This window comes from Hibiscus syriacus, unplaced genomic scaffold, assembly GCF_006381635.1.
Source record: "Hibiscus syriacus cultivar Baekdansim isolate YM2019G1 unplaced genomic scaffold, ASM638163v2 tig00113724_pilon, whole genome shotgun sequence".
Lineage (NCBI taxonomy): Eukaryota > Viridiplantae > Streptophyta > Magnoliopsida > Malvales > Malvaceae > Hibiscus > Hibiscus syriacus.
The window spans coordinates 1,514,197-1,526,370 of record NW_024063470.1 but is presented as its reverse complement, the minus strand read 5'-3'; the positions used below and the strand labels follow the sequence as shown (position 1 = coordinate 1,526,370).

Here is a 12,174-nt window from a genome sequence, read left to right as displayed (position 1 = left end):
TTTACTAGCGCCTGAGTGATCTGTGAAAAGGCATGGTAGCTTGGTGGCAGGTTTGTTATTGGAAGACCATAATCTTCCCTCAAATGACTCTGTCTCTGATTGGGCATCCACTCTTTTTTTTCTACTGCTTCACATGCAAGTAAAAATAAAGACATCTTATTATCTCAAATGGCTTCATCGGCTTTTATAGTTGCTGTTGAGAGGAGCCGGGAAGCACAAAGGGCTGTAACGGAGAAGGGTCTGCAGCTGATGAGTGTCACCGCAAAGAGAACTGCAAAGCATCAGCACCCTACAACAAATATGATTTTTAGTGACCATTTGATTGTGATGATAAAAAAATTTATCGCAAAAAATAAATTATTGTAACAAAAATTATTTGTCACTAGTGAAAAGAGTAATTGTAACTTATTTCTATTTGGTCGCTCTTTTGACAATATTTGTGATAATTTAAAATTACATCACAAGTAACTCGTCATTAACTATATCTTATTGTGACCAAAACAAATTGTCATCGTTAAATTGTCATTAATGAAATGTTTGAATTGGATCAATTTATTTTTTTTAGGACAAATGATGTAATAGTGATTACATATCAAGTAATCACTTATTATTCATAATTGTCACGACAATATTTTATCACTAGTAAATTTATCATATGGTAAACATACGATGATCTTATTCGGTTATTTGTGATGAAATATATTTTGTCACAATTGACACAAATAATTGTTAGTTTTTATTTGATCACTCTTTTAGTAATAATTATGACAAATTAAAATTACATCACAGGTAAATCATCACTAATAATTTCTTATTGTGACCAAGACAAGTTGTCATCATTAATTTGTCACTCATGAAACGTTTGAATTGTCATCGACTCTTTTCTTTTAGAATAATATAATAGTAACAACAAATGAAGTAGTCACTATTATTATTCATAATCGCAACAAAAAAAAACATTTTGTCCCAAGTAAATTTATAATTGTATATTTGTGACAGAATTAAATTATATCATAAGTATATTGTCATTGTAGTTGCATATTTGTGATAGAATCTCATTGTCATTATAATTTTGCCACTGTTAAAATCTTCAATTGGCATCAAATTCCTTTTTCTCGGGGAAGTTATTTAATAGTAACGACTTAACAAATAGTTGCTATAATTTATTTATCTCCGATTGTTTCATATAAAACAAATCATAAAACTACAATAAAAATATTATTTGCACATTTTAATAATATTTTATAATTTATATTTTTTAAATCTCATTTATAGATGATGTAATCATTTACAAAATAATTATTATTATAATTATTATTTTTTATAACTGTTTTAGTTTTTGGTGTAAAAAAATTATCATAATTCAAAGAAAATGATCACACTGTCTAACATTTGGTCACTAAAAAAAAAATACTTGGTGACAATATTAATTGTCACAAAATATATTTTTAATGTTAAAAAATTCATACAATTTTGAATAATAGTGTCGAATATTTGGTCACTAAAAAATTTACTTAGTGACAACATTGATGGTCATAAAATATATTTTTAGTGTTAAAAAATTCATACAATTTTAATGGATAATAGTGTCGAATATTTGGTCACTAAAAATACTTAGTGTGGTAACATTGGTGGTCACAAAATATATTATCAGTTGAAAAAAATTCATCACAATTTCTATTGATAATAGTGTCAAACACTTGGTCACTAAAAAATATTTAGTGTGACAACATTGATGGTTAGAAAATATATTTTCAGCGTCGAACGAATTCATCACAATTTCCATTGAAAATTTTGTCAAACATTTGGTCATTAAATGTATACTTAGTGTGATAAATATTGATTGTCACAAAATATATTTTCAGTGTCGAACAAGTTCATCGTATTTTTTATTGATAATAGTATTGACTAGATAATCACAAAAAAATTAATAATTGTGAAAAATTTTAAAACAAATTTACTAATATATTAGTAACCTAAGTGACGATTTAAAATTTTTGTCACTATTTATTTTAATGTCTAATTTTTTTTTTCTTTCTCTTCTCTCGACAATGCCATCTGCAGAGGAAATTGACTTCACTCACTTACACTATCTCGACCCATCCGATATGCCTGGGCTTTTGCTCGTTTCTCAACCGTTGATTGGCTTAGAAAACTATGGTGTTTGGAGTCGTTCACTGAAGATTGCTTTACTTGCGAAAAACAAGCTAGGGTTCATCGATGGTTCCTGTCAACGAAGCTATTACAATGGTGCGTTGCAAGTGCAGTGGGATAGTTGTAATGCCGTGGTTCTATCTTGGATCTTGAATGTCGTCAGCAAAGATTTATCAGCCGGACTCGTGTTCGCCTCCAGCGCTGCTTCAGTTTGGAATGATTTGATAAAGTTGATGGCTCTCGCATATTTTTTCTGCATTGAGAGACTGCTACTCTGTGTTAAGGTGAATCTACCATTTCTGCTTTCTTTACTCGGTTGAAGATGCTGTGGGATGAGTATGAATCCTTGATCCCGTTTACTGCCTGCGATTGTGGTGTTTCCCAGCAGAATATGAAACACCTTGTTCAACAAAAATTGTTTCAATTCTTGATGGGATTAAACGAGTCTTACTCAGCGATTAGGAGCCAGATTCTTCTTATGCAGCCCCTGCCTACGGTGAATCAAGCTTATTCTATGATGATTCAAGAGGAATCGCAACGTTCTCATCTCTCTATAGCTGCTGTACCTGATTCGATGGCTTTGTACTCCAGTTATGCTGCTTCCTCTGAGCGAAAACGTTTTTCTGGTACTTGCGATTACTGCAAGATCAAAGGTCACAAGAAGGACCAATGATACATTCTAATTGGGTTTCCTCCCAATTACAAGTTTAGTAAGAAGAAAACAACTTCAAATGTTGTGGCAAATTCAACAGTTTATGTTGATCCGGTGGCTGCTCCCACTCGACTCAATTCAACAGTGTGTTCTCCTCAACTGTTTACTCAAGAATAGTATGAACAAATCTTGCAGTTGCTGAACAAACAACCTGTTGAATCTGTTGTTAACCTTGCAGGTACATTTACTAACGATCCTTTACATTTCAATGCTTCACTTAAATGGATTGTTGACACAGGAGCAACAAACCATATTGTATTTGATTTTAAGAGCATGAATTCTTTTAGTCCTTGTGATTCCTCTACTCGATTCATATGCTTTCCTGATGGAAAAAAGATTCATGTCACTCATCTTAGTTCCTGTAACTTTACTTCAGATTATAGCCTTGATAATGTTCTTGTTGTTCCACAATTTAAACATAATTTGCTGTCAGTATCACGGCTCACTCATGATCTTGGTTGTTCCTTCACCTTTTACCCTGACTTTTACCTTCTATAGGATCTCTGCACTAGAAGGATGAAGGGGATTGGTAGGCAGTCTAGAGGATTATATTTTTTTGAGTCTTCTTCTTTTGCTTCTGGTTTGTCTGTTCCTCAGCCCCCAGTTTTAAATCGTTTTTCCTTTACTGCACCTTGTATGAATTCTTCCAAGCTTGACACTTGTATTTGGCATGCTAGATTAGGGTATGCTGCTTTATCTACAATGAATAAAATAGACAGTTTGCAGTCTGTCAAGTTTCAGCATGATTTGGTGCATCAATGTTCTGTTTGTCCCTTAGCTAAACAAAATAGATTGTCTTTTCCTATAAGTACCTCTAGTTCGGCCATCCATTTTCAACTACTTCACATTAACTTATGGGGCGCGTATAGAATTTCTACATACAGTGGTCATAGGTTTTTTCTTACTATTGTTGATGATCACACTAGGATGACTTGGCTATATCTGTTGAAGCACAAAAATGATGCTATTTTCTCTTTAAAATAGTTCATTTCCTTTGCCAAAACTCAATTTTCTACCTCTGTTAAAGTAATTAGAAGTGATAATGGCTCTGAATTCTTTAATTCAGAAATGTTCCCCTTTCTTTTCTTCCCTTGGTATTGTTCATCAGAGTTCCTGTGTGGGCACTCCTCAGCAGAATGGTGTTGCTGAAAGGAAACATAGACACATCTTAGAGGTTGCCCGAGCTCTTCGTTTTCATTCTAATGTTCCTATTAAATTATGGGGTGAGTGTGTACTCACTGCATGTTACATTATTAATAGGCTTCCATCCTCCGTGATTAAATGGAAAACACCATTTGAAATGCTTTATCATCATCCACCATCTTTGTCTCATCTTAAAGTCTTTGGTTGTTTATGCTATGCAACAAAGCTGCACTATAATGATTAATTCTCTTCAAAAGCTATTCATGCTGTGTTATTAGGTTACTCTGCTACTCAAAAAGGTTACATTCTCTTTAATCTTGACTTAAAATTTTTTTTTTGTTAACCGATATATCATCTTTCATGAATATGTTTTTCCATTTAAATTTGCTTCCTCTAATCAGTCTTTTTTTCCTCCTCATCCTGATATACTTGACTCTGATTTTTTGCAACTCTCATTTCCTTCCTCACTTGACCAAACTCCTTCCTCAGATCTTGTTTTTCCTTCAGCCTCTTCAGAAATCCCCACTCATCATTCTTCAACTAATTCAGAGGATCTTTCTAATGCTTCAACAGATGTAGTTCCCATTATTATTCCTCAAGCTTCTGTTCCTAACACTGAGACTACTAGAACATCTTCTAGAATTTCTAAACCCCCATCTTGGTTACACGATTATGTTCATGCCTGCCAATCTACTTTTCCCTCAGGTCAGTATCCCATATCTCACTATATTTCTTATTCTCATTTACCAAAACATACACAATCCTTTGTACTTTTTGTTTCTCATTTCCTTGATCAAAAAAACTTTTTAAGAAGCCCAATCTGATCCTAGATGGATTAAGGCAATGCAAGAGGAAATTCATGCTCTTGAGTTAAATAAAACTTGGTCTCTTGTTCCCTTGCCCCCAGAAAAAGTATGCATTGGATGTAAATGGGTATTTCACGTTAAGTTCAAAGCCTCCGGTGAAGTTGAGAGGTTCAAGGTAAGACTTGTGGCTAAGGGTTATAATCAACAAGAGGGAATTGATTTTGTGGATACTTTTTCTCCTGTTGCTAAGCTTACCACAGTTCGTTTTGTTCTTGCACTTACTGCCATTTTTGCTTGGCCTTTGTGGCAAATGGATGTTCACAATGCTTTCTTGCAAGGTGATTTACTTGAGGAAGTTTACATGGTGAAGAAGAGAAATAGTATCATTTTTTCAGAAAAATAAGATTCTTAACAAGTAGACATTCCTAAAAACTTGTGAGTTTTTTCTGAAAAAAATAAGATTCTTTTGTATGTGAAAGTGAAAAAAAGAGAAATAGTATCATTTTCATTATGGTGAAGAAGAAGTGATTTTCTATATTATTTTCAAGTGTCGCATAAGATTTCTGTTAAGGGTTAACGGAAGTTAATAATAAAGAGACTTAAACTAGACGGATCGATAGCGTAAGAGACCATTTACTCTTTGTTAAAAGAAAATGAAAAAAAAATGAATGTGATTAAGGCTTTTGGATGTAGTTTTTCTTCACATATTTTTTATTTAGTTGGTGTTGATTTTGATCAACAATTTATCATAATTTACTCTTTGTTGCTGATTTGGATTTACAATTGTTGTCAATGTGATTTTCTTTATCTAGATAAATGAAGAATACAAAAAAAGTGTGTGAATATAATAAAAAAAGAGGGGATGTGCGACAATCTTAATATACGACTAAAGAAAGATATTACCGGAAATATTAATATTTTTTAATATTTCCAGTAAAGTGCTACATAAAATATTATTAAAATTAGATAGGGAAATTAACATTTCTGGTAGAAAAAAATAATGTTTTAGGTAGCGTTTTACTAAAAATATTAAAAAAAATATTAACATTTCTGGTAGCATATTTTCTTAACCGTATTAGGCTGTCGTATGGCATAACTATCGTAAAAAAGTGTTGTAACAAAAAAAAATATTAAAAATAGTTGACTTTCTATTAAGAGGATGAAACTCTCACTCAAGATTTTTAAGTTTTTTTTATCACCTATCATGTAGCTCTTCAACCACATCTACAAGGATGAAGCAACATAATATATTGTCTCCCATCCAAACCATCAACAAATATAAGTTCAACAATTAGTGAAGTATTTTATTTGATTTTGGCTAGTTTTGAATCGAACAATTTAACTATAATAAAATTAAGATAAAAAGGCATCCGATGTTCTTGTACTTCTGGAAAAAAAAATTAATTTGGGTCTGTTTATGTTTTCTTTCAACTTAGCTCTCAAACTTCAAAAAAAAAAAAAAATTCAATGTGACCCTTTGATAAATATTTTTTATCGTTTGAGCATTATCATGCTGACGTGGTAGTTCACGGTGCTAACTTGACAATCCATAATATTGATATGGTAATCCATCTACCATGTTTGAGTTACCAATTTAGCTTATCTGTCTAGTGGTAGAACATCATTGGGTCAAGGGGAGCTTTTACCCCGCCAATTAGTTTTTAAAATATTAAGTAATATTAAAAATATATATTTTTATAAAACAAATAAAGAAAAATTTATCAGACCCACTCAATTAAAAAATATATTTATGGAAAAAATAACCTCGCTATAATAAGTTTTTAGTTCCGTCCCTGATCTGTCATATTTTCCGTCATGTTATCAATCACTGTGGCCTCTCACGTCAACATCGTGGATTTCCACATCAATACTGTAAACTGCCACATTAATATCGTAACGGTCAATGACCAAAAACGTTAATCAAATGATCACAGTGGACTTATTTTATGAGTTGGAGGACTACACTAAGAGAAAAATAATACAAGGATCACATTATTATTTTTCTTAAAATACAGGGATCTTTGATATTTTTCCCCTAAAATTAATAATTATCAAGATAATAGTTATCATTATTATTACTATTACGGTTTATATACAAATTAATCAAATTGGATGAATAAAATGGTAGAATTATCATTCATACCTCTTAACTATACTAGTTTAGTTATTGTATCACTTAAATTTGTGTTATTCTTTTTGCTCTAAAAAAATTATTTGTTATCAGATCAGTTCAGTTATGATAAAAAAATAACATTATTTTATTTTTTTAATTAAAATATTGATATCTATTATTTTATTTTTTGCAACAATATCATTTGGGTTATGAATGGTTCATAAAAGTTTTTAACCGAATCCTTAAATTAAAGTTATGTTAAGTTTATCTTGTTGGTTGAAGTGGTAAGCAGTTTGACATGTCTTAAATAAGGTTTTGAGTTTGAGTTTTTGGGTATACAAAAAATTCCTGTTGAAACACTCACCTGCCAAAGTTAGGTGCGTGACACGAGTCGATCCGAATAATCAAAACGAAACTTTAAAACTGGGAGGCTACCAAAAAAAGAGTTAATGCTAAGTTTTTAGTTACTGGCAAATTTTTGTAATAGTTTAAGTGATTATAATTTATAAGATAATATATGTCTGTGATTATAAATATTATTTATTTAAAATTTTTCTTAATAATTTATAAGGTATGGGCATATTTCAAATAAAATTATTTGAACTCAAATCTTCTAAAAATAATAATTTTTTACCATCAAACCCACTTAATAAATTTTGATATTCATTTTTTTATAAAGATTAGAGTGATGGAATGACTTAATTATAAGGTTATTTTAAGACATTTGGTGGTGAGAGCATAAGTGGGTAATGGACTTTAGAACCCAAATTGAACTCTCTTTTTTTTCAACGATAAGAGCCCGTCAAAATGGTGGAAGAGCCCCGTTTTCTCATATTATCTTCCAGCTTCGACGCCGTTTCCCCGCAAAACAACCAGAAATTTCTTGCATTAGCAAAATAATATTGCTTCCTGAAAGGCCTTAAAGAAAGGTATGTTTCGTTTTCTTCAAGTTTGGGGCTTTTTATTGTTGCCGTTGTTTGATTAACCGTGTGTTTCAAACTCTTTTCACCCACTATCTGTCTCTCTTTATCTCGTGCCGAGTTTATATTATTTGCTATCTAATCAAATTCAATGCTTGCTTACTTAGGAATGAACCTTCGGAATTGATTTCTTGGTGCTTTACGGTTTTTCACGGCTGCGCTCGTTGAACTCCCAGAAAAAAAATCCCATGAACTTTTGGGATTAGGGTTTGCGTATTTATCTCTCCTTTCTCTCGGTATCTCACTTAATCTCCCTGGTAAGATTTAATCCACGAATTCTTTCTCTAGTTTCAATTAATTTCAGTTTACATTTTGTTAAATGTAGGTTTTTTAATTATTTTTTTAATTTCCAGGAAGCAGAAAACATCGAAGCTTTGAAATTAGTTTAGGGTAATTTTTTATTTTGGAATGTTTGAGGAGGAAAAGATGGATGAAGGAAAAGGAGGGGATCGCATGGATCAGTTCCATAGAAACGAAGCAATATCGGCCGTTGCTGATGAGAGTTTTTTAGGTGAAGAAGACGACGATTATGAAGACCTTTACAATGATGTTAATGTTGGCGAAGGGTTTCTTCAATCATTGAGAAGAAACGATGATGTAGGGTTTAGAAATGAAGAAACTAAGAATAGTTTGAATATTAATAGTGGTGGGAAAGTTTGTGGGTCACCAATAGGTGCTCCAGAATCTGGTGTTTCAATTCCAGGGGTTGCAGGTAGTGGTGAAAGAGGGGATTCTAGGGTTTCTTATGAGAGTCAAGCGTTTAGAGGTGGTGGTGGTGTTGATGATGTCAAAGGACCTAGTCCAGGCTTTGGTGGCGGTGGCTGTGGGCTTAGGGTTGAATTAGCTCAGGCTCCGAGTAAGTTGAATGAGGTGGTTGCGGAGCAGAGTGGGAATAAGAATAGTGGTTTAGGTAGTGCAGGTGGTATGGGACATCAGGGATATGGTGTGGGGAGTGTTGAGAATGAGGGTTTGGTGAGACAAGGAGTAGTAGGAGGTGTGGGTGTGAATGGCCCCGGTGCCAGCGGCAGTAGCTGTGGCGGTCCTATGATTGGGAATGGAGGTGCAAATATGTGTGTTGTTGGCCCTGGAGTTGGAGCAACGGATGGTGCAGGTGGCAGTGGAGGTGGAGGTGGTGGGACAATATTGTTTGTTGGTGATTTGCATTGGTGGACTACAGATGCTGAATTGGAGTCTGAGTTGTGTAAGTATGGACCCGTTAAGGAAGTAAAGTTTTTCGATGAGAAAGCAAGTGGGAAGTCAAAAGGGTATTGCCAGGTTGAGTTTTATGATCCAGCCGCAGCTACAGTTTGTAAGGAGGGGATGAATGGGCACGTGTTTAATGGAAGGCCTTGTGTTGTTGCCTTTGCATCGCCATTTACTGTTAAGAAAATGGGAGAGGCTCAGTTAAATAGGAATCAGCAGATGGCACAGTCTGCTCAAGCAAGGAGGGGTCCTAATGATGTGGGTGCTAAGACTGGTGCCAATAATATTCAAACTGGTGGGAATTATCAAGGTGCGGATAATAATAGGGGTTATGGGAGAGGGAATTGGGGAAGAGGCAATGCTCAGGGGATCGGAGGTAGAGGGCCAGGTGGTCCTATGAGGAACAGGGCTGGTGGAATGGGTGGCAGAGGTATCATGGGAAATGGTGGAAATGGATTTGGGCAGGGAATGGGTGGGGCACCTCCTCTCATGCACCCGATGGGTCAAGGTTTTGATCCTGCTTTTGGTGGACCGATGGGAAGAATGGGAGCTTATGGAGGCTTTCCCGGAGCTCCAGCACCTCCTTTTGGGGGGATTTTACCTTCATTCCCTCCGGTTGGAGGAGTTGGTTTGCCTGGAGTGGCTCCTCATGTTAACCCTGCATTCTTTGGAAGAGGTATGCCCATGAATGGTATGGGGATGATGCCCTCAAGTGGTGCAAATGGGCCTAATATGGGAATGTGGTCAGATTCTACCATGGGAGGATGGGGTGGTGATGAGCATGGTGGTGGGAGAGCTGGAGAGTCGAGTTATGGGGAGGAAGCTGCATCTGACCATAAATATGGCGAGGTTAGTCATGACAGAGGTGTTTGGCAAAACCCAGCCAAAGAAAAAGATAGAGCTTTTGAAAGAGAATGGTCTGGTTCATCCGAAAGAAAGTACCATGATGATAGAAAATCAGGATATGATAGGGACATACCCAGGGAGAAAGAACTAGGCCATGGTCATGATAGGCCAGAAAGAAGACACAGGGATGATAGAGACATTGGTCGAGAACGAGATAGGGAGCGCTCTCGAGATCGTGACCGCAATCGTGATCGTGACAGGGAACGTGATCGAGATAGGGATAGAGATAGAGATAGAGATAGGGATCGATATAGGGAAGACAGAGACAAATATGCTGATCATCGTAGGCACAGGGACCGTGAGCCTGAGCATGATGATGATTGGGACCGGGGGCGGTCATCAAGGACTCGCAGCAAGTCCCGATTATCACAGGAAGATGAGCATCGCCCAAGATCTAGAGATGCTGATTATGGGAAGAGGCCAAGGCTTACCTCAGAGTGACTTATCAGATGCTTTTTATATCAGTAACTTCTGCTAGAATTGTTTTTTTGAAAAGAAATATCAGTAAGGTAGAAACATTTTGTTCATCATTCTCTTTTGGTGTCTCTCTCAACTGGTGGTGTTGTGGTCATTAATTCATAGCCATTCAGAGTTCAATGCCTGAATTTGCTGATTGCTTCTCTTCCTTTGGAGGATGGTCTCCATTTCGCATGAAACAAGTAAGTTCCTCAATCATATTTTTCTTACCATATCATCCCGGGATCTTAATATCCATGAATTTTTTTCCTGAACGTTCAGAATTGTGCAATACTTGTTTTGATGTGCGTACAGTATGCATAAGTTTCTCTATTTATATACATGTGTCTAAATGTTGAAGATCTCAAAATATTAGCAATAGTCTAGCTAATATAAGATTTAATGTATAAGCTTAGTGTTTGTAATATAAATTAGGGAACCATTGGTGTTTCCCTTCTCGTTTCTATGTGAAAGTTGATTCCCGAGAATGAATTTTCTGACTGCAAGAGTCAAAAGTCATCTTCTTGAGATCCACTATGCTTCCCTTATTTTTGCTAATAAAGTTAAATGTAAGAATTCATTATTCCCTTGTATTCACTATTGCTTTGATTGATCTGTTGTGCATTTCTAATTACGGATGCTACTTGAATTCTTTGATGTATAGCTCGAAGGTATTTGATCTTGATATTTGAAGCAGTTCAGCAGAAGTATGGTATAATGGAAATGAAGATTGATTGCAGCGTCGGGAATTTGGGAGAGAGTAGATGGTGTTTCCTTTTGGTAGCCAGTCATGTAGAATGGAACCATGGTTTTAAAGTAGTTTTAGCTTTAAATTTGAATGAATGTTTTAGTTGATTGGACACTTGATGATGAAACCAATGTTATGGCATGAGATATGGTTAGATTACTTCATAAACTTAAAAAGAATAGTTTGAATTGTGGTGTAACAATAGGGATTTAGCTGAGGATGCTGCTGCTGATTGGTGATTTTGCATTTTATGTTGTATTATTTTGCCCCATCCCCCCTTTATTTTTTGATTATTTGTTTTTGGCTAGTTTTTAGCATTACATTTGTTTGTTTGTAAAGGGCATGTAAATTTATGTAACCATTTGATTTGAGCAATGCCACTTTGTTAGAAGGCCAATCAAAACCGTAGAAAATGAAAATGTTATTTGGAGGAAACATTTTGTTTCAACCACGTATGTGTGTTCCATTTTGTGAACCTTTAGCTAATTTGTATAAATAGATTTACGTTGATAGCCATTAAACAATGAATTTAATGTCTAAAATGATGGTAAAATAATTGAATGATATTTTTTGAACTTAATACTATAAAATGATGTGATTTTGAATGGAGTAAGCAAGGAAATTGACACAGACAGCTAAAAGCAGCGGTTGTGCCCTTGTTAACCAGACTCACTGCTTATTTATTTATGGGTAAAGAAAGAACCTTTTCCAACCCGTACAACCCAACCAATAGCATTGCCATCATTGTATTATATTATTCCCAATGATCAAAATATGACAAGAGAAAGACAACGAATATGTCAACCAATGATCATATCATACTACAAATTATTAATGTTAGTGTTGATAACGAGTAAATGGTCACTCATTTTTTAAAATGTTTGTAAATCGTATGTCTTAACTCGATTTGATGTTATACTACTTAACAGAAACTTGAATGTGTATAACTTTTT

The 12,174-nt window shown here is 34.7% G+C and overlaps 1 protein-coding gene across 1 annotated transcript; it reads left to right on the top strand.

Annotated features, from left to right (window-relative positions):
• Positions 1 to 7,757: 7,757 nt before the first annotated feature.
• Positions 7,758 to 11,460, top strand: LOC120187204 (uncharacterized PE-PGRS family protein PE_PGRS46-like). Its single transcript, XM_039190981.1, has 4 exons — positions 7,758 to 7,857; positions 8,016 to 8,165; positions 8,262 to 10,676; positions 11,138 to 11,460. The coding sequence occupies exon 3, from the start codon at positions 8,317 to 8,319 to the stop codon at positions 10,456 to 10,458; it is 2,142 nt and encodes a 713-aa protein (XP_039046912.1). The 5' UTR covers positions 7,758 to 7,857; positions 8,016 to 8,165; positions 8,262 to 8,316; the 3' UTR covers positions 10,459 to 10,676; positions 11,138 to 11,460.
• Positions 11,461 to 12,174: the final 714 nt, after the last annotated feature.

Bases quoted from the DNA above. Each gene is read 5' to 3' on its own strand.
- LOC120187204 (XM_039190981.1), top strand. From the start codon at position 8,317: ATGTTTGAGGAGGAAAAGATGGATGAAGGAAAAGGAGGGGATCGCATG.